We start from the raw sequence: 22,892 nt of genomic DNA on the forward strand, positions 1-22,892 counted from the left end.
AGTCTTTTTCTTTTTTTGAAGTCAGTGCAGAGGTTAACAGTTTAGATTCTGGCCCTACTATCAGAGTCAAAAACCTTCCTCTATCACTTACTGGTACTGAAATGTTGAGCAAGTTCTTTAACATTAATTGGCCTCAGCTTTCTCATCTGCAAGATCAGGATGGTATCTACCTTATAGGGTTATTGTTAGCACTTAAAGCAGAAAATAAACACTGAACTGGGTCTGGCAAACAAAAATGATAACTATTATTATTATTATAATTCTTTCCCCAAAGAGTCACTTAGTAATCATCCATGACTTCCAAACATTGCTCCCCAGCTTCCTCTTGCTCTGTTCACAGAGCATATACAATGCACACTTCTGCCACAATACTAACAATACCAAAATCCTGGCAGGCTGGTATCTACTTCAGATTCCCCTGCAAAAACACAAGTGTCAAGAAGTCAGAGGCACCTAAAAACCCCCTGGTGGAATCTCAGAGTTTAGGCAGGCTCAGACCTGAGGTATTCCTTTTACTCTGCCTTCTCCCCCTGCCAGCCTCAGTGTTGGCCAGTTCTGTGCAGGCCAAAATATTGGTCACTTGATCCCTGACCATCTGAGATTATAAGACTCAAGACCCCAGATCCTGAAGTACTAGTACTGATAGCACAGTATTATGTATTTTTGTATTAGCAGAACTGATAGCCCATATCTCTGTATAGAAACCACATGACAAACAGGTTAAGTGAGGAGCTACTAAAGTAACATGTGGCAAACAGAACCTTTGATAAAATTGTTCCCTATGGACATCAGTCCTATTCCCTTACCAGGAAATTTTACCTGCTTAGAATCTTCTTGCATGTCACTTGCTTAGAATCCCTTTTCATTTCATCCTATAGACAAAATCTTAAACAGATGCTCCTCATGTTAACAACTGGTTTACCTGGATGTAATACCATCGTAAGCTGAGGAACATAATAGATGTGCATCATCGTAAAGGTGTAAGTTGGACCATTTTAAGTCGGGAACCATCTGTACTTTATAAGGACCAAATATATTAAATAGCAAGAGATATATTGTCTTTCAAAGGACAGCTACAGGAATAAGATAATCACCACTAAGGGGATAGCAATTATGTACTCTGCTGTGTCACTTTTTATAATCCCACTGAATTCCCAGAGCAAACTTTCTCCATTATCTGGTAAGAGAAAACCAGGTTCAAAGTTGATTCAACCACCTGGTAAGCAGTAAAACTAGTTCTGCTGATAACAGGGTACCCTGTTCTACCCAACTGTCTCCCCCACCTTCATTACTAGGCCAGTTTACAAAAATTTCTCTTGATTCAGAACATTTATGCTTTGACCTTTACTAGTTTGTTCTACAATATCTGATGAATTTTATTTCTTCCCAACAAGCTTAAAAGAAAAAAAAGGAACAAAAATTAAACTCCTTGGAGTGAATGCAGCTCTGTTGAGAGATCTGAGGCTCTGTGTTTCTTCTATAAAATAGTTCCAGAACTTCATTATTTGATGGGATACTGAGAAAACAACTGATAAGTCAAAAAAAGCTCAAGGAAATTCTAATTAAGTAAAGGTTAAGGCTCAAATATAATGAGTTACATGGGTTAACTTCCCTGAAAAATACTATATTTGTAGCCACATAATGCCCCGAGAGGTCAGAACACAGCTTCAAAATGGAAAATAAGTGAATTCTAAAACAGAGCAGACACTCAGGCAACAGAGGTCTGTGTTAGCCTGAGAAACAAAAAGGATAAAGTTACCTTTTTTATATGTTCCATCCACTCCTTTGCCCATTTTATCCTTGCTGCTCACATCACCCTCCATGTAAGGGAAGACTCGGGCCTGGTGAGTCCATAAATAATCATTAGATCCAAAAAAGAGGACAGGGAACTCGCCCACATCATGTCTCATCTTATCAATGTTGGAAGGAACAGCTCGAGGATGACAGATCTCAGCTGGCCACCACCTGGAAAAGGTGAAAAGGAGAAGATAAACCTCTAGAAGGCTGCAAGGAATTAAGAAAATAACCTAATCATGTAAGAGTAAGGATTAGCAATGGCTGTCTGTTCACATTTAAGTCCATCTTAACAGCATTCTTACAACCTAACTAGAACACAAACAAGTAGTATATGCTAAAAGCTAGAAAACATCTGCCCACATTCCGACACATGCACACACTCCATTAGACACAATTGTTCTACTTCAAGGACTCTACCTAAAGGAAATAATGAGATAAGAACAGAGACTTATAACAGGAACATTCACTGAAGCATTATAAGGAAAAACTGGCTGGGTGCAGTGGCTCACCTCTGCAATCCCAGCACTCTGGGAGGCCAAGGCGGGTGGATCATGAGGTCAGGAGTTCAAGACCAGCCTGGCCAATATGGTGAAACCCTGTCTCTACTAAAATAAAAATTACACAAATTAGCCAGGCATGGTGGTGCGCATCTGTACTCCCGGCTATTCGGGAGGCTGAGACAGGAGAATCCCTAGAACCTGGGAGGCAGAGGTTGCAGTGAGCTGAGATCATGTCACTACACTCCAGCCTGGGTGACAGAGTAAGACTCTGTCTCAAAAAAAAAAAAAAAAAAAAAAAAAAAAAAGGGAAGGAAAAAATATAAATGCTCAACATCAAGAAAATAATAGTATTACCCATGGTATACTATACAAAATAAAATACAATTTGGCCTTTAAAAAGGAAACCTTCAATAATCATTAGGAGTATGGAACAATAGCACCAAGAAATCAAAACACAAACACACACAAACAAAATCAAAGAATGTAAATTAGTACATAGCCAAGTTAGGGAGACAATTTGGCATTACCTATTAAAGCTGGAAACTACCTACTTTACTCCAGACAATGCCCTAGAGAAGGCCCTAAGTATATAAACCAAGTATATACTGGTATGTAAGTATATTATATACAAGATCCCAAGTATATACACCAAGAAAAACTGACCAAATGTTCACAGTCCAAACAGGAAAATGGATAAGTGAACTAGACATTATGTGACAATATAAAGGAACAGTGAACTATGAATGAACCAGCATACTATACTATGGTGAATCACAGGAGCATAAAAGTGAATGAAAAAAGTTGCAGAAAAATATATCAATAATTCCTTTAAATAAAGGTCTAAAATATACTGAAGAAAACATGGTATATCTTCACTGAAGGGCAAAGGAAAAACCTAAAGTCAGTACAATGGTTACCTCTGGGGGGTAGGAAAGAATGGAATCAGGGCATGGAATAAACCTCAAAAGTACCAACAGTGTTCTATTTCTTTAAGTGGGAGATACATACACGGGTGCCACTTTTGTTATTCTTCAAAATTGTGTATGTTACATTCTTTGTGCTTTCCATATTCAATCAAAATATTTTTAAAAAGAAAAAGTGGCTGGGCACAGTGGCATGTACCTGTAGTCTCAGCTACTCAGGTGGCTGAGGCAGCAGGATCCCTTAAGACCAGGAGTTTGAAGTTGCAATAAGCAATGATCATACCTCTGCACTCTAGCCTGGGTGACAGAGGATATCCTTTCTCAAAACAAACAACCCACCCAAGACACAAAACTGAGTATAAACTGTAAAGATGTAGAGCGGGGAGGATAACTGTGCTTTGGTATGTCTGGGAGTACATATGATGAAATGCTAATGCATCTGCCTTGTGAGATTATTAGTGTGTTTTCATTAAAAAACATTCCACAAAATACATAAAAGAAAAAAAATTTCCACAGAGAACATGTATTGTTCCTATAATTACAAATCATAAAGTTAGGTTTCTTTTCCTATAAGGAAAAAAATGAATAAGAGGAGGGGAGGGTACCTTGCCTAATTAAGAAGATCATTAGAAAATATGTTAAGCATTGTATCTGAGAAGTCCCAAGAAACAGACGATGGTAAAAGAAATGAGTGCTATTCTCCATGCTTACCTGTATCGTCCAACTTTTACCCAGACAATCTCCCTGTAGTGTGGCTTTTTGCCTGCCTTACAGTCATTACAATACCAGTTTCCTTCAGGAATATCAATGTTCAGACATTCACGATGAAAAGCAGCAGGGCAAGAATCGCAGCACAGAAGACTGCCTCCTGTAAGAATAAAAAAATGTGGCATTCAGACCACAAGACTGCATTTAAGCACCCAGCTAAAACAGCTTTTGCTCAGCTCTTAACCAGCTAAGGGCTTATTAATTTAATTTGTTACCCAGAAAGTCTATGCTAAAGGAGTATTCCCACTCCAACATTCCTGAACACTGCTCCCTTGAAAGCTTGTTAGATTCACACCTTATAAACATGAGATCCTATTGGCAAAATTAAGTTAGAGCAATGAAGTCACAAGGAAAACTGTAAAAGTAATGTATGTGTACGTTCATACACATATATACATTTTCTTTCTCTTCACTAAAAGACATACTAAACAAAAACATTATCCATGACACACAGTGACCAAAGTATGAACAGCATAAGTTTTATTTAATTATCGTCAGGTTCAGGCTGGAATTCTACTCTAGGATCACATGCCCTTGGGAAATTTACTTTCCTTGCAGAGCTATCATTTCCTCAGTGGTAAGGAGTTTTCTCTAATAAACAATAACCACATCTGTTTGAGAACTCACCTAGCTATTAAATCACCTAGTAGCATCTGACACATAAGTAGTATCTCCATATGGTTAGTTCCTTCCCTCCTTATGAAATTACTAACTTTTCAGTTGGGTGCAGTGCCTCATGCCTGTAATCCCTGCATGTTGGGAGGCTGCAGCGGGTAGATCACTTGAGGTCAGGAGTTAGAGAACAGCCAGGTCAATACGGCGAAACCCTGTCTCTATTAAAAAATTAGCCAGGTGTGGTGGCACGTGCCTGTATTCTCAATCAGGAGGCTGAGACAGAATTGCTTGAACTTGGGAGGTGGACATTGCAGTGAGCCAAGACCGCACCACTGTATGCCAGCCAGGGTGACAGAGCAAGACTCTGACTCAAATCAATCAATCAATCAATCATCAATCAATCAATCAATCAATAAAACCACTAACTTTACAAAATAGTCGTTTCAGCAGATAGGCAGACATTTTATTTTGTTGCCAAAAAGAAATAAGACACACTGTTGTCAGAAATAAGCACGCTTCAAACATGCTAGACTCAAACATATAATTCCAAGTTTTATCCTGAAGTGGGGAATATAGCCTTAGCAAAGAATATATCCAAGTTAATCTTGTTCTCACTGTGCTTCTTTTATCTTTTAAAAATCCTACTATAGAAAAAGGCAGGGGTCTTGGTGGCCAGAGAAAGAATAGGTGCAGGTGAAGGTGGTGGCAGCTGAGGTCGTGAACTGTATCATGGAGGTGTCCTGCGGCCAGGCAGAAAGCAGCCAGAAGCCCAACGCCTAGGACATGATGCCCAAAGATGACTACTTTGACTCCTACACTCACTTCGGCATCCATGAAGAGATGCTTTAGGACAACATGTGCACCTCACATATTGCAATCCCCTGTTTCACAACCAGCACCTCTTCTTGAAGAGACAAGGTGGTGCTGGAAATGGGCTCAGGCACAGGCATCTTCTGCATGTTCGCCACCAAGGTTGGGGCCTGGAAGGTCATCGGGATTGAGTGGTCCAGAATCTCTGATTATGCGGTGAATATTGTCAAAGCCAACAAGTTAGACCACATGGTGACCATCATCAAAGGGAAGCTGGAGGAAGTAGAGCTCCGGGTGGAAAAGGTGGACATCATTATCAGCGAGCGGATGGGCTACTGCCTCTTATACGAGTCCATGTTCTACGCCCAGGACAAGTGGCTGGTGCCTGATATTCTCATCTTCCCAGACCAGGCCACACTGTAATGTGATGGCCATCGAGGACTGGCAGTACAAAGACTACAAGATCCACTGGTGGGAAAACGTGTATGGCTTCGACATGTCTTGCATCTAAGATGTGGCCATCAAGGAGCCCCTAGTGGACGTGGTGGATCCCAAACAGCTGGTCATCAATACTTGCCTCATAAAGGAGGGGGACATCAACACCATCAAGGAGAAAGACCTGACCTTCACCTCCCTATTCTGCCTACAAGTGAAGCAGAATGACTATGTGCATGCCCTGGTGGTCTACTTTGAGTTCAGTGCCACAAGAGGACTGGCTTCTCCACCACACCTGAGTCCCCCTCCACACACTAGAAGCCGACAGTGTTCAACATGAAGGACTACCTGAATGTGAAGGCAGGAGAAGAGATCTTTGGTACTATCAGCTTTCAGCCCAATGCCAAGAACAACAGGGACCTGGACTTCATCATTGACCTGGACTTCATCATCCACCTGGACTTCAAGGGCCAGCTGTGCCAGCTATCCTGCTCCACAGACTATCCACTGCACTGATGCTTAGCTCTCCCACCCTGCACGGGCCCAGGGGCTGACTGTTCCTAGGCAGTTTCAGGGCTCCCCCTTCCTTTCTCTCCCATAGAAGAGGGTTTTAGCGGTCTCGGCTTGGGGGATAGTGACAGTACATCGTGACTGTTTTTCATAACTTATGTTTGTATATGGCTGCATTTATGCCAACAAATCCTCAGCTGGGAAACAAACTAACAAAAACTCCTACTATAAACATACTTCTGTTGGCACTTTATATATAATTTCTTCCCATGCTGATTTTTGCCTTTTTTTTTTGAACAGTCCAGAGGTCTTTTATTTTTTAACACCTATTATGCCTGAATTCATAGGGAATAGGTTCCATCAACTCAGGCTCCTTCCCATTAGTTCTCACTGCTTTCTGAGTAGAGCAGGCTGGTGCTTCAGTTGAACCCAGGTACCATCCTCTTTGGCTCTTTTCCTGATCATTTTCCTTCATGTGTTTCAGGAAGCTATCTCAGCCATTAGAGTGCTTAATGTATTCAATTCATATGTCAAATCTCATGGCAAGAATCTTGACCTTAACTTGTTTGTTTACAACAACGGCAACAGCATGCTGGGTAACACTGTAGATGCTTCCAGTTTTGCCATGGTAACATTTATGGGCATTGCTTTTTGAAGCAGTACCCATTCCCTTGATGTCTACAATATCACCATTCTTACAGATTCACATATACATGGCCAAAGGAACAACTCCATGTTTTCTAAAAGGCCTAGAGAACGGTATCAGGTACCTCTCCTCTTTCCCTTTGTGTTCCCTTTTAGTGAATTACAGGAAGATGGCAGTTCTGGTTGAAAGAACCTTTTCTTAATAGTTCTCTACAACAAGCTCTTAAAATAAAGAGTGAGAGTTTTATTTGTTTTTGTTGGGGCCAAAGGTGTGCATTTCACATCAGGCTCCTACTTCAACTGGAAAAGCTCACCTTTGGTCTGTACTGTATAATGAAGCTCAGAGTCAGAGTAAGATTACATTTGTAAATGTGTCTGCTGCTAAAAAAAAAGTCTGAAGGACAATTATACAGTCCAAACCTCTACTTAGCTATTCCGGCACATTTTGTGGATGAACTGAGTAATCTTAAAATGGTACACTAACAGTGACATAAATTCAACTAGCCCAGTGGCAGGATACCTCCTGCAACATTCCTATCTATGCTCAGTCACCTGCTGAATTACAACTTTAGTCTGCTTACATAGTCTTAGGAGAAAAATCTTCCTTTCACTAAATTGGCATTCATAATGCACAAAGAAATATTTCATGTACAGAAAGGCATTCAAAGAAGGATATAATATAAAAAGAAACCTGGATAAAAGAAAACCCAGTGAATAAAGGCAAAAGATCAGAGCTGAGGGGGAAAGTAGCAAGCACCTCTGTTTTGCAGGATAGAACATAATGTGGATTATGCTGAGGAAGAACATGAGGGAAGAAATCAATAGAACTACTCTGGGTAGCAAGATGTGCAGCAGGAGGAAGGGTCTATCTAGTATATTACTAGAGGTAATATACGAGACAAAGTCAGAAGACCAGAAAAACAGAAGAGGGAAAACTGAATGAACCATTAAAACAAAGATGAAATGACAGACACTGGGTGAAAGAGAGAAAATACATTTTAAACATACTGCTAAATTGAAAGGGTCCGATTCCTTACAATTTGCAATTTACCAAATTATTATCCTACTACTCTGGGTTAACAACCTTCAGTTCTCTCCTTTACACGAGGGGAAAAAAGGTTGTAAGACTATTTTCTATCCCTGTTCACTAACCGCAGGATAAACTTAGTTGATGGGAGCAGTCCTTGGGCTTTTTGGTCTCAGGCTTTCCTTGAATTTACAGGACCACATCATAATGTGGTCTTGAAAATTACCAAGAAACTCAAAGTGCTTTTGTTTATACAGGATATACATACAGATATTTACTGAAGAGAAATTTAAAACTAAAAAAAAAGTAAGTAAATTTTATTTTTTCTTATTTTTATTTCCTAGTTCCTGCAAGCACATACTAATAATTAATCCATTAAACATGATTAACATTTTAGTAGAAACTGTATTTTTCCTCGATTTTGTCTTGTTGTTGTCACCCAGGCTGGAGTGCAGTGGCATGATGTCAGCTCACTGAAACCTCTGCCTGCCAGGTTCAAGCGATTCTCCTGCCTCAGTCTCCTGAGCCACACCTGGTTAATTGTTTTTTTGTTGTTGCTGTTGATAGAGAGAGCCTCCTAAAGTAATGGGATTACACGCATGAGCCATTAAGCCTGACCCATTTTTGCAAATATTTTATTTTGTTTGAGACAGGGTCTCGCTTTGTCACTCAGGCTGGAGTGCAGACACATGATTTCAGCTCACTGCAAACTCCATGTCCCCGATTCAAGTGATTCTTTTGCTTCAGCCTCCAGAGTAACTGGACCTACGGGCATGCACTACCATGCCTGCCTAATGCTTGTATTATTAGTAGAGACAGGTTTCACCATGTTGGCCAGGCTGGTCTTGAACTCCTGGCCTCAAGTGGTCCACCCACCTCTGCGTCCCTAAGTGCTAGGATTACAGGCATTAAATAACAAGTACAGCCCATTCTGCCAAGTATTTTAAATTGCATTTGTTGCAATATGTTATTTGTTTGCCATACATGAAGAAAATATGACCAAATTTTCTCAGAGATATATCATTGGAAAAGAGTGATAAAATAACCTGTTCAGTAACTGTGGATATTCCTTCTTTGATACCATACTAAAACTCCATAGTGTAGAGTTTAGTTGCAATGTAGAAACTGAAACTCTGTCAATAAACATAGAATGACTACATTAAAATTAATTGATCTGGCTTCTACGTTTTTTGTTTGTTTGTTTTGTTTTTTGAGACAGAGTCACATTGTATCACCAGTGCAATCTGGGCTCACTGCAACCTCTGCCTCCCAGGTTCAAGCAATTCTCCTGCCTCAGCCTCCCAAGTAGCTGGGACTAACTACAGTTGTAAGCTACCACACCCAGCTAATTTTTGTATTTTTAGTAGGGATGGGGTTTCACCATGTTGGACAGGATGGTCTCAGTCTCTCAACCTGGTGATCCACCTGCCTCGGCCTCCCAAAGTGCTGGGATTATAGATGTGAGCCACCAAACCCTGGGGATCTGGCTTCTACTTTGAATGGATTTTTTAATATGCAAGATTTTTAAGATTATGCATTAGCTATAAGAAAAATATTGGTTCATTAAGTCATGTGCATCTTCTAAATGGCCTATTTCATCATAATACTTTTAAAAATCACATTCATTAATACTACCCATCAGTAAGTAATAAGAAGTTGTCAGGCTGAAGGAAATAGATAATAGTTTGCCAAAATTCTGTCACTTAAAAACTCAAATTTTACCATTGGCCATTATTTTGCAGTTGTTTTTCTTGAATTGATAGGCTCACAATTGTTTATTTTCAAGTAAACATTTGCCAAATATACAAGCATGAATAACCATAGTTTATCAGTAACTCTTACAATTAAAAATGGTGTTCCATGAACAATGCAGATAGTTCACCTTAAAACTCAATTGCATGAGTGCTTTAACTCAAGATAACCATCAGTATGCAAAGAAATTGCTTTATATGTACTTTCCACTTTATCACAGAGAATAGGAAAACAATGTTCACTTTGTGGTCAAGATTTAATAAAACTAAGGTGTTTTACTTCAAGAAACTTCTAAGGTGAAACTGCCATGCTTTTACTGTGAGTAGGTGACAAAACAGAATACAATGACAGCTTACCTATATTGAGCTGGAGGTACTGCCTTGGTTTATACTAAGGTGGCAGCAGTTTTACCCATCCATTGACTCTGCCTATCTGCCAGATTTCAACCAAGTGAAAAAAGTTTCCACAATTAACTAAACTCCAGTCTCTGGCTATAGGAACAATATATCACAAGCAAGTAATTTTTCTTTTACAGAATTATTGGCATATACATACACCTGACAATACAAATCTCCTTAGTGATGTGAACTCAAAATATCTGATACCATTCTCAATTTAGAAAGTTTATTTTGCCAAGGTGAAGGACATGCCCTTGACACAACCTCAGGAGATCCTGGCAACATGTGCCTAAGGGTACAGCTTGCTTTTATATACTTTAGGGAGATATAAGACATCAGTATATGTAACGTTGTTACTAGTTGTGTCTGGAAGGTGGGACAACTCCAGGTAGGGGGTTGGGTTCCAGGTCACAGGTAGATAAGAGACAAAAGGTTGTATTCTTTTGAGTCTTTCATTAGCCTTCCACTGAATACACAATTTAATCTGGCTCAGTGAATCTGCATTTTTACATAATCAATAGGGCAGAGGAAGCAATCAGGTATGTGTCTCAGAGGAGTAGAGAAATGACATTCTGTCCCACCTGTGAAGATAAGTGGTTTCCACTGCCAGGGTGAAATTCAACAGAACTGTTTTACGATAAAGATCTTAAAGCCTAGAAGGAATTTCCTTGAGGGCAAATTGTGAGGGCGGTATATAGCTTTTTAATCTTTGTAGTTATAGTATTATTATTATTATTATTATTGAGACAGAGTCTCGTTCTGTTGCCCAGGCTGAAATGTGCAGTGGTGCAATCTCAGCTCACTGCAACCTCCGCCTCCTAGGTTCAAGCAATTCTCCTGTCAGCCTCCCGAGTAGCTGGGATTACAGGCGCCTGCCATCACAACTGGCTAATTTTTGAATATTTAGAAGAGACAGGTTTCTCCATGTTGGCCAGGCTGGTCTCGAACTCCCTACCTCAGGTGATCTTCCCACCTTGGCCTCTCAAATTGCTGGTATTACAGGCAACAGGAGTGAAACGCCATCTCAAACAAAAAATGTTCTGCTATGTTACCATTAATTCAGGACATCATATTCTGAACAGAAGATTAACAGTATCATCTCCTAATATTTTTTTCAGTGGCCATATGAAAATAAGTATTTTTGTTTCAATTAAAACACTGATTTAATTCCTTTTTTAGTTACAAATAGAGGAAGAAGTGATTTCTTACCTTCTGAGCACACAAAGCACCAGCTAACATTAACATGCTCATGATTTCGGCAGCCCCGCCTAGGAGTAAAGTGATTAGGGCAGATGATACTATTAGATGCAAGGATCTTTGACCCAGCAGCCAGGCAAAAGTCATTGGCGTGGTATGCCACAGGACAGCGGACACAGCGCATCAATCGACCTAAAGCAGGAAAATCACGGACAAGCAAAAGAAAAAAAAATTAAATATGAGAAGAATGTGAGTTATTCAAGTCTATTTGCTAGCATTGAAAAAATGTCACAAATAGAAGGAATGACCACTAAGATGACGGACCTTAAACACTCGATCCACCATGAAAGCTCAGATGGGAGATATGTGATAAGTCTCCAAAAGCAATCAAATCCCGTAACTGTCAGTGAGTCTACTTCAACAAGGGAAAGCTCAGTCAAAATCACTAGCTTGACTCCTAGGAAACCAGCCCCAGCATAAATAGGGAGAGGGGACATAACAACGTTTGCCTGGAACTCTGTGATTCTTAACGCCTTTCAAGGGAACAAACCTCTCTACCCACTCTCCAGAGGAAATACATCCCCTAAAATACTTCATCTGTTATAAACCAGCACCAAACAACCACCAAACCCCATAATGCAATCTGTAAAAGCAATTAAAAAAGGAAGGTAGCCAATAGTTAAACCACAATTCTTTTCATTTTTCTTTTTATTAATAAAGACATGGGGTTTCCCTATGTTGCCAAGGCTGGACATGACCTCAAAGTCCTTGTGCTCAAATAGTCCCCACCACCTGCTTTAGCTTCCCACGAAGCTACAGCTACAGGTGTACACCATCATATCCAGTGAAACCACAATTTTGATCCAACAAGTTAAATTACTGATGAGCCCCTTAAGGCCAGGAAATCATCCTAAAAAATGTACTGACAGTCTGATTAAAACAAACATCAGCACTGCTAAATTTTGCCTGCTCAATCCTCTATGGAAAAAGTCAAGGCTCTTTTAGCACACACAAATTTACTAGCATAAACACAGTATTTGGCTTTAAGGGAAAAAAAAACAACAACAGTAAAAACATGGGGCGTGGTGGCTCACACCTGTAATCCCAACAGTTTGGGAGGCCAAGGTGAGTGGATCACCTGAGGTCAGGAGTTCAAGACTAGCCTGACCAATATTATGAAACCCTATCTCTACTAAAAACACAAAAATTAGCCAGGCATGGTGGTATATGGCTGTAATCCCAGCTACTTGGGAGGCTGAGACAAGAGAATCACTTGAACCCGGGAGGCGGAGGTTGCAGTGCAGTACAGCCTGGGCAACAAGAGCAAAACTCTTATCTTTTTCTTTTTTTTTTTAAAAAAAAAGGCCATGGCCGGGTGCGGTGGCTCACGCCTATAATCCCAGCACTTTGGGAGTCCGAGGCAGGTGGATCACAAGGTCAAGAGATCAAGACCATCCTGGTCAACATGGTGAAACCCCGTCTCTACTAAAAATACAAAAATTAGCTGGGCATGGTGGCGCATGCCTGTAGTCCCAGCTACTCGGGAGGTTGAGGCAGGAGAATTGCCAGGAGGCGGAGGTTGTGGTGAGCCGAGATCGCACCATTGCACTCCAGTCTGGGTAACGAGCAAAACTCCGTCTCAAAAAAAATAAATAAATAAAATAAAATTAAATAAATAAATAAAGGCCAGGCATGAATCCCAGCACTTTGGGATGCAAAGGAAGGTGGATAACTAGGTCAGGAGATACACACCATCCTGGCCAACATGATGAAACCCCATCTCTACTAAAAGTACAAAAATTTAGCTGGGCATGGTGGTACATGTCTGTAGTTCCAGCTACTCGGGAGGCTGTGGCACAAGAATCTCTTGAGCCTGGGAGGCAGAGGTTGCACTGAGCCAAGATTGCGTCACTGTGCACTCCAGTCTGGGCAACAGAGCAAGACTGTCTCCAAAAAAAAAAAAAAAACAAATAGAAAACAAACAAAAAAACCCCACTGTTTTATCAAAGAGAACACATTTCAAAACTTAAGTTTACCTATATGCACAGGTTTTGAAAAACTCAGGTCTGGACTTAACAATGAAGCAGAAGAAAGTTTCTCAGACAAGAGTTTTTTTTAAAACAAAACAAATCAACACAAAACCCCCAATCCTGCCTTGACATGCATTTCTGAATATCACACATAGAAACCAGAGATATAAAAATGCCCTAGGGAAGAATACACTCTGATTTTCGAATCAAATAAGGGTAAGAGGACATGCAGCGGAACACTTTCTCAAACTACATCTCACATGAAATCCAAATACTTAATACCCTACCACACAACCACATTGTGTTTGATGAGCCCTGGCATTGCCTGGCTGCTGAATTAGTTCATTATTCCCCTTTGCTCTCCTGAATACAATGTCGGTAATCTCTGATAAAAGCAAGAGGTCATAAAGCGACATGGTAGATTGAATTTGAAAATACCTGTTGCTGATGAAACTGAGGTATTACGATTAGACTGGTCCACATGAGAAAACCATACCTTTAGATGCAGAAACATTGGCTGGATTAGCAGCATGACAGGTTATACAGATGTGGAGGGAGCACCGGAAGCCCTTGTTCTGCATAACAGTGGGTGGGTACTTCTGGACACACTCTTCATGGTAAAACTTTCCACACAAGGGTAGAAGGCACCTTTTAACATCTTCCCCACTCTGCTTACATACAAAACAGGTATGAATTCCTGAGAAACCAAAAGAAGATAAATTAGTAAGAATTCAAGAATCTACCAAATGCTAAACCATTAGGTGAAAAGTTTGTAAGAAATTTTATAATGGACAGATCAGGCTGACATCATTTAAACCCACTGTAACAATCTTGGTATTATTATAAATGAACAATCTGATAATATATATACTCCGTGACATGATACAACAGAAAGTACATGTTATCTACAAAAAATGCTTGCCACTGGTACCCCTGCCAAAAAAAGAAGAAATTAAAATTAAATCTAATCCAGCCCCTAGAACTAAATACAAGTTTACAGGAAATATGGAGGACAGAGAAACAAGTTAAGGGGATACCTCCAGGATGCAACTAACAAAATTTACGTTGGGCTGGGCAAGGAGGCTCACGCCTATAATCCCAGCACTTTGGGAGGCCAAGGTGAGTCGCTTGCGGAGGTCGAGACCAGCCTGGGATACATGGTGAAACTCCATCTCTACTAAATATGCAAAAATTAACCTGGTGTGATGGTGCATGCCTGTGGTCTCAGCTACTCAAGGGGCTGAGGTGGGAGGATCACAGGAGCCTGGAAGATGGAGGTTAAGTGAGCTGAGATCACACCACTGCACTCTAGCCTGGGCGACTGAGTCAAAAAAAAAAAAGGTGTGAGGGCAATATTGTTACAGATAAGTTAAAACTTTATGTATTAAAAAAATTACACTACAGGAAATCACCCCACATACAATGCTGGTAATCAAATCTCCCTAATAAAACCCAGAGGGAGATTTTTGGCCTCTCTCTGACTCTAGATTTTGATTTAAAACATAATAAAAAGGCATCCCTGAGATAAATGAGAAAATCTGAAAATGAACTGGGTGGTACATAACACAAAGAAGTTACTTTATATTCTTGCTATACACTAGATGTTGTATCTGTTAAAAACTTTTGAAATATACAGAGAAAACGACAGAAATGTTGATAACTACTGAAACTAAACGAATACATGGAGTTTCTGTTAAGACACACACCGTTCTACTGTGGTGTATGTCTTAAGAATTTTGTAATAAAAGTTAAAAACAGGCCAGGCACAGTAGCTCATGCCTGTATTCCCAGCACTTGGAAGGCTAAGGCAGTTGGATAACTGGAGGCCAGGAGTTCAAGACCAGCCTGGGCTACATAGAGAGACACCATCTCTACTGAAAATACAAAAAAATTAGCTGGGTGTAGTGGCAGACGCCTGTAATCCCACCTAATATGGAGGCTGAGGAATGAGAATCTCTTTCACCTGGGAGGTGGAGGTTGCAGTGAGCTGCACTATCTAGCCTGGGCCACAGAAGGAGACTGTCGCAAAAAAAAAAAAAAAAACAAGGTTAAAAATATCTATCTCTCTGTGAGATGTAGTACACCATAAGAAAAAGAGCCTAAGCTTGAGAGGCAAACAGACCTCCACATGAATCCTCCTGCTGGCAATCGCTAGAAATAGAAGCTCATAAACACTGAGAACATCTAGCAAAGAAATATTTTAAGAAAAAAATTTGAATATGTATTTGCAAAGAAGCAAAACACTATCTGATACTGAAAACTGGCAGCTGGTTTTGTTTTTTATTTATGAAAAAATTACTTCAAAATAGATTATATTTTGAACTAATTTAGTTTTACATTTCAAAATAGTGAAATGTAAAACTAAAAAATTCTATGAAGAAAACATACAACTAAAATTCTTTGTGACACTGACCAGGTATGGTAGCTCACACCTGTAATCCCAGCACTTTGGGAGTTTAGGGGTCAAGGCAGGTGGATCATCTGACTGAGGTCAGGAGTTTGAGACCGGCCTGGCCAACATGGTGAAACTCCATCTATACTAAAAATACAAAAATTAACTGGGAGTGGTGGTGCACGCCTGGTATCCCAGCTACTTGGGAGGCTAAGGCACAAAAGTCACTTGAACCTGGGAGTTTGAAGTTGCAGTGAGCCAAGATTGCTCTACTGCACTCCAGCCTGGGTGTCAGAGTGAGACTGTGTCACAGATTAAAAAAAAAACTTTGTGATACTGGGTTAAGCAAAACTTCTTAGATATGACACCAAATCACAGTCCATTTTGAACAAATTTATAAACTGGATTTCATAAAAATTAAGAACTATTAGTCTTACAAACATATCATTAAGAAAATGAAAAAGCGGCCAGGTACTTGAACCCAGGAGGCGGAGGTTACAATGAGCTGAGATCGGCCCATTGCACTCAAGCCTGGGCAACAGAGTGAGACCCCATCTCAAAAAAAAAAGAAAGAGAGAGAGATACCAGCCTGACCAACAAGGAGAAATCCCATCTCTACTAAAAATACAAAAATTAGCTGGGCGTGGTGGCGGGCGCCTGTAATCCCAGCTGCTCCGGAGGCTGAGGCAGGAAAATGACTTGAACCCGGGAATTGGAAGTTGCAGTGATCTGAGATAGATAGCTCCAATGCACTCCTGCCTGGTGACAAGAGTGAAACTCCATCTCAAGAAAAGAAATAAAAATCTTTGTGACAGTGGGTTAAGCAAAACTTCTCAGATACAACACCAAATCACAGTCCATAAAAAGAACAAATTGATAAACTAGATTGCATCAAAATTACAAACTATTACTCTTACAAACATATCATTAAGAAAATGAAAAAGTTAGCCAGGTGCTGTGGCTCATGGCTGTAATCCCAGCACTCTGGGAGGCTGGGGCAAGTGAATCACCTGAGGTTGAGAATTCGAGACTAGCCTGACCAACATGGAGAAAGCTGTCTCTACTAAAAATACAACATTAGCTGAATGTGGTGGTGCATGTCTGTAATGCCAGCTACTCAAAAGGCTGAGGCAGGAGAATCGCTTGAGCCCGGGAGGTTGCGATCGCGCCACTGAACTCCATCCTGGGCACCGAGAATGACTCTGTCTCAAAAAAAAAAAGAAGAAAAAGAAAAAGCAGCCAGGCGCAGTGGCTCATAGCTGTAATCCCAGCACTTTGGGAGGCAGAGGCAAGCATATCACTTGAGGTCAGCAGGAGTTTGAGGCCAACCTGGCCAATATGGTGAAACCCCATCTCTACTAAAAATATAAAAATTAGCCAAGTGTAGTGGCAGGCACCTATAATCCCAACTACTTGGGAGGCTGAGGTGGGAAAATCACTTGAATTTGAGAGGCAGAGATTGCAGTGAGCCAAGACAGTGCCACTGTACTCCAGCCTGGGTGACAGACTAACACTCCGCCTCAGAAGGAAAAAAAAAAAAAAAAAGCCATACCCTGGAGATTTTTAAAAGTTTCTGTCTGATAAAGGACTTATATCTAGAATATATAAAGAACTCCTAAAACTCAACAAAACAAAAAACACCCAACTATTAAAAAAAGGCTTTGATCAGACACATCATCAAAGATAGCAAATAAGCATATGAAAAGATGCTCATCATCATTTGTCAGCAGGGAAATGCAAATAAAAGTCACAATAAGATACTATTGCATGCCTATCAGAATGGCTAAAATTAAAAAGACTGATAATAACAAATGTTGCTAAAGTCATAGCCATATTAGAACTCTCATACATAGGTTAGGAGAATGTAAGATGGTACAACCACTTAGGAAAATAATTTGGCATTTTCTTAAAAACTCAAACATACATCTTCCACACAATTTAACCTTTCTACTCTCAGGTATATACACAAGTAAAAAGAAAATGTGGCCAGGAATGGTAGATTACACCTTTAATAATCTTAACACTTTCAGAGGCTGAACGAAGAGTACTGCTCAAGCCCAGGAGTTCAAAATTAGCCTGGGCAATGTAGTAAAAATCCTGTCTCTACAAAAAAAAAAAAAAAAAATTTAAATTTGGCCAGGTACAGTGGCTCATGCTTGTAATCCCAGCACTCTGGGAGGCCAAGGTGGGCATATCACCTGAGGTCAGGAGTTCGAGACCAGCCTGGCCAACACAGTGAAACCCCGTCTCTACTAAAAATACAAAAATTAGCTGGGTGTGGTGGCAAGTGCCTGTAGTCCCAACTGCTCAGGAGGCTGAGGCAGAAGGATCACTTCAGCCCAGGAGGTTGAGGCTGCACTCTGGTTGAGCCAGAATTGTACCACCACTATACTCCAGCCTAAGTAATGGAGTGAGACCCTTGCTCAAGGAGAAAAAAAAAACTAGGAGGGGGAGGGGAGGAGCAAGGAGGGAACAAAGTGTCCAAAAAGTTTAATGTTCTCAGCAGCTTTATTTATAACAACCAAAATGGGAAACAACCCAAATGTCTATCAATAGATGAATGGATCAACAACCAAGTAAATCCATACAACAAACTACTACTCAACAACAACAAAAAAAAAAGAACTATCAATACATACAACAACCTTACCGAATCTCAAAATAATAATACTGAATGATGACTTCACAGATGCATGCATATATACATACCAAAACCTATCAAATCATACACTTGAAATGTGCAATTTTTTGCACTTCAATTCTACTTTAATAGAGCTATGTTACACACTCAAGATGATTTTTCTCTTGACCCTATAACATCCTCCCTTTAGGTACTGTCTTCCTTTCTGCTGAAGTTAAGTTTCTTCGAGAAGTTATATATACTGCTACCCACTCACCTTTCAATCTAGTATAATGAGACATCCTCTGGCAAAAATTAAAGCATTTTCTCACTGTCACATACAAAAGACTCATTTCACTCCAGAACCTCCTTAGTGTCTTTGCTGCATCTGCCCCTACAGATAACACCTGACTCCTGTGACTTCAGAGATATTGACTAGCTCCTCCTCACCTTCTGGTAACTTGTTTTAAGAGCATATATGTCCAGTTAGTGTCACTGACCATTATCTTACCCCAGTGACACTTTTTCTTTGGAAAGTATGATCCATATGTGTGGCTTCAGTGACTTACAGGCATAAGATCTATAACTTAGCCCTGATTTCTTCACTGTTTACATGCTGTGACATCTACATATCATGCCAAAAAGAGAGAGAGAGAGAGAACACTTTCTAGCTTGGGCAACATAGACCTCCCTCTCAACAAAATATAAACAAATATTAGCCAGGTATGGTGGCACGTGGCTGTAGTCCCAGCTACTTGGGAAGCTGAGTTGGGAGGACTGCTTGGGACCAGGAGCTCAAGACTACAATGAGCTATGATCATGCCACTGCACTCCAACCTAGACAACAAGACCCCATCTCACGGGGGTGGGGGGGCAGGGGCAGGGGCCGGGGAGAACACTTAACTTAGCACAGCTTTATGAAGTGCTTAACCAGCTGGTCTCAACTGACTATTCCTATTTTCTAAACCACTCTAAACATTACAGCTCTGAAATAATCTTTTGACTTTGTTATTGATGTATGTTGTACACACAGGAAAGTACACACATCCTAAGAGTATTGCTGATGAAGTAAAATGCTCGGGTAATCACTACACAGATTAAGAAAGATAAAACATTACCAGTAACTGAGAAGCCCTCTTAGTTACTGCCTATGCCTCTTAACTAAAATATTCTAAACTCTAAACACATTGGCCTGTCTTCTATAGTCCCCAAATGTTTTATACACTTTCATTACTGGACTTTCTGCCCTTCCCCTCCCGACACCAATTTCTCTCTCTCTTAAAGCTAAACACAGATACCTTCCTCTACGGCATTAGCTCATCTTTGCTTACACTATACTCTATATGTATCACCAACACAATGCTTTTTGCACTGTATTATGCTATCCATTTATTATTCACTTGGTAGCTTTTCTGAGAGCAGTAACCCCATATAGTACCATTTCTATAACAACTAGCCCACTGTTGCCACAATATAGGGTCTCCAATAAATGTCTTCCCTGAAAAAACTTAAAATTCAAACTTTCTTTGGAGGAAGATCCTTCTATATCTACTTTACCTGTATGACATTCATTGCAGATAAATTTTCCTCTTGGCATCTCAGTCAATCCAAGGCACTCCAGGTGGAAAGCCCCACAGCACTGAGCCTCACATAACAGCAGCTCACCCAGTTTTTCACAATTCTGTTAAGAGAAAGAAAACATCTGTCTATCTGTTTCTCCATGTTTGAGAATCAAGAGGAAAATCAGTGTCAGTGGATTATAGTAAACAAAGGTTTAAAATGGCAGAAAATGAGCTGAGAAAGAGGCAAGAGCCTGTAGTTGTAGATTTTATTCTAGTTGCAAAGGTGTATCGTTGGAAAGGTTTACAAAAGCAAGACTAAAATCAGGTATTCATTTTTAAAGATTACTCTGACTGCTACATAGAAAACAAGTTCAAGAGTAGAAAGGTGAGATAAGAACATAGAGACAAACCACAAGGCTGCTGAATGGTTCTAGCAACAGACACTGGCGAGCTAGACTTGAGCCATAAAGTTCCAAAAGAGCTCCCACCAAGGTCTCAACAGTCCTTTAGGATATATCTAGAACCATCCCAGAGAGATGACTTTTCCGAAATAATCTAAGATAGGGCCTCATTTAAGACAGGGGTTTAGGAAATAACGATGGGTATTTGTCACTATAAAACTTTATAAGATTTATTTTAAAATTCTGCAAGTTCCCAACATTACTTTTTAACAACTCTAACACACTGACTTGTATCCCCATGGTGATTAGCAGAAAAAAGCTTCAAATATTTCATTTATTATTTATTTATTTATTATATTTGAGATGCAGTTTCACTCTTGTTGCCCAGGTTGGAGTACAATGGCATGATCTTGGCTCACCACCACCTCCACCTCCTGGGTTCAAGCGATTCTCCTGGCTCAGCCTCACGAGGAGCTGGGATTACAGGTGCACACCTCCATGTCTGGCTAATTTTTCGTACTTCTAGTAGAGACAGGGTTTCACCATGTTGGCCAGGCTGGTCTCGAACTCCTGACCTTGTGATCTACCCACCTCAGCCTCCCAAAGTGTTGGGATTACAGGTGTGAGCCACTGCACCCAGCCCAAATATTTTTTAAAGCCTTATACTACTATGAAAGGCAAACAAGGGGAAAGGTGACTAAGCAAGTTCTAGCTTTAAGAACTCACAGAAACAGAATAGGTCTTGATCACTTCAGCATTAAAGCTTAAGCAAACAAATGACTAGAAGAGCTTTGGGGAGAAAGATTAAAGAAGCAGCCTGGAATTGATAGGGGACCCCGGGGACTTTATCAAACTACAGTCTGAGCTATCCTCAAATGTCTGACTCCTATCTACTATTCATATGTAAAAATTGAAAAATACCATTATATAATGTACTTTGCATATTCAGAGTACCAATAACATAAATTTTTATATACAGTAAAAAAAATTGAGCTTCAACACATAAATACGAAAGCATTACCTACGATGTGTTAAATGTTATAAACTAATTAATCAACTGGGATAACATGTAATTTATCTTTCAAACTGGGACACTTGAGAGTGAAAGGAAGTGCTATTAATAAATTATGACAGTACAAGGGACCTACACAAAGACTGATCCAGACAAGCCAGGACCACAGGGTCACCTTACCTTTAATCTTTTTATTAAATGATCTTTGTAAAATGTATTTACATTCTGACTTGTCTCACTAAGTAAATAATGGGCATAACTGTTTTGGAGTATTAACATTATTGTTTAGAATATGGTCTAAGTATGATGAAAACTCTTTATTTAATAGTGAAGGTAATAGGCAAAGAAACTGGATTGAAATTGTATTGGCCATAACAACATTTTCTGGTCTCTGGGTTAATTTTTTTAGAGACCTCAAATTATTTATCTATTACTATTTATTATTTTTGAAATAGGGTCTGACTCTGTCAGTCAAGTGAGGTTAGGTGGAATGACCATGGCTCACTGCAGCCTCTACCTCCTCAGCTTCAGGTGATCCAATGACCTCAGCCTCCCAAGTAGGGGGGACTACAGGCATGCACCATCATGCCTAGCTAAGTTTTGTATTTTTGGCAGAGAAAGGGTTTTACCAGGTTCCCCAGGCAGGTGTCAAATTCCTGGGCTCACATGATCCACACACCTCAGCCTCCCAAAATGCTGAGATTAGTGCTGTGATCGGCCTGTGGTTTCAATTTAAAAAAGAACGAACTAATATCCTCAAGTTTTTTGTTTATTTAAAAAACAAGTCTGTAATCTTGACCTGTTGGGCTACAGATGTGAGCCACTGAAGCCAGCTAATCAAAACAAAAAACAAAAAAAACACCCGTGTTTTTTTTTTTTTAACATAGAAACAGGGGTCTAACTGTGTTGCCCAGGCTGGTCTAGAATTCCTGGCCTCAAGCAATTTTTCTGCCTCAGCTTCCAAGAGCACTGGGATTTAGGTATGAGACGCTGCGCATCACCTATCTTCAAGTTTTTATACACCAAATTTTAAGAATTGCACAGGTAAATCAAGACCATTAAAAAAATACTCAAATAGTCATTGACTCTACTCACAAAGACTTAAAGGCTCTTTAACAATAAAGTGGAGTCCCCTATTTCACCGAGTGGCGATCCAACACAATGGTTAAGACTCTAAACCAACCAAGTACAACAGAGCTTAAAGGTTTAAAAAAAAAAAGGAGAGGAAGACTCTAAATCCAGACTGCCGAGGTTTAAATCCAGGCTTCTCTCATTAATATAAGCAAGTTATTTATTCTCTCTGTAATTTAGTTTCCTCATCTGCTAAGTGTGGATAGTCACAGAACTCAACTTATGAGATTATTAGGATGACTAAATAAGGCATTATTTATAAAGTGCTGGGAACATTACTTCATACATAGGAAGTACTGTATAAATACTTATTAAATAAAACAATATAGGTGATAGGCTTTCTAAAGTCACAACATTGAAGGAAAAA

At 40.0% G+C, this 22,892-nt stretch overlaps 1 protein-coding gene and 1 pseudogene across 46 annotated transcripts in view; one reads left to right on the forward strand and one right to left on the reverse strand.

The window, feature by feature from the left end:
• NSD1 (nuclear receptor binding SET domain protein 1) overlaps positions 1-22,892 on the reverse strand; it is a 159,397-nt gene that overhangs the window by 29,812 nt on the left and 106,693 nt on the right. For all 45 annotated transcript variants that reach the window (XM_054251898.2, XM_035290628.3, XM_054251897.2 and 42 more), the window contains 5 exons: positions 19,977-20,100; positions 13,904-14,104; positions 11,390-11,569; positions 3,932-4,088; positions 1,760-1,965 (listed from right to left, as the gene is read on the reverse strand). In XM_054251898.2, the coding sequence (XP_054107873.1) occupies positions 1,760-1,965; positions 3,932-4,088; positions 11,390-11,569; positions 13,904-14,104; positions 19,977-20,100 (868 nt within the window). The remainder of the gene's footprint in view (positions 1-1,759; positions 1,966-3,931; positions 4,089-11,389; positions 11,570-13,903; positions 14,105-19,976; positions 20,101-22,892) is intronic.
• LOC118151351 (protein arginine N-methyltransferase 1 pseudogene) lies at positions 4,789-6,372 on the forward strand (annotated as a pseudogene). Its single transcript, XR_013532007.1, has one exon. The product of XR_013532007.1 is annotated as a protein arginine N-methyltransferase 1 pseudogene (transcript).

The sequence above is a fragment of the Callithrix jacchus genome, chromosome 2 (assembly GCF_049354715.1).
Source record: "Callithrix jacchus isolate 240 chromosome 2, calJac240_pri, whole genome shotgun sequence".
NCBI lineage: Eukaryota > Metazoa > Chordata > Mammalia > Primates > Cebidae > Callithrix > Callithrix jacchus.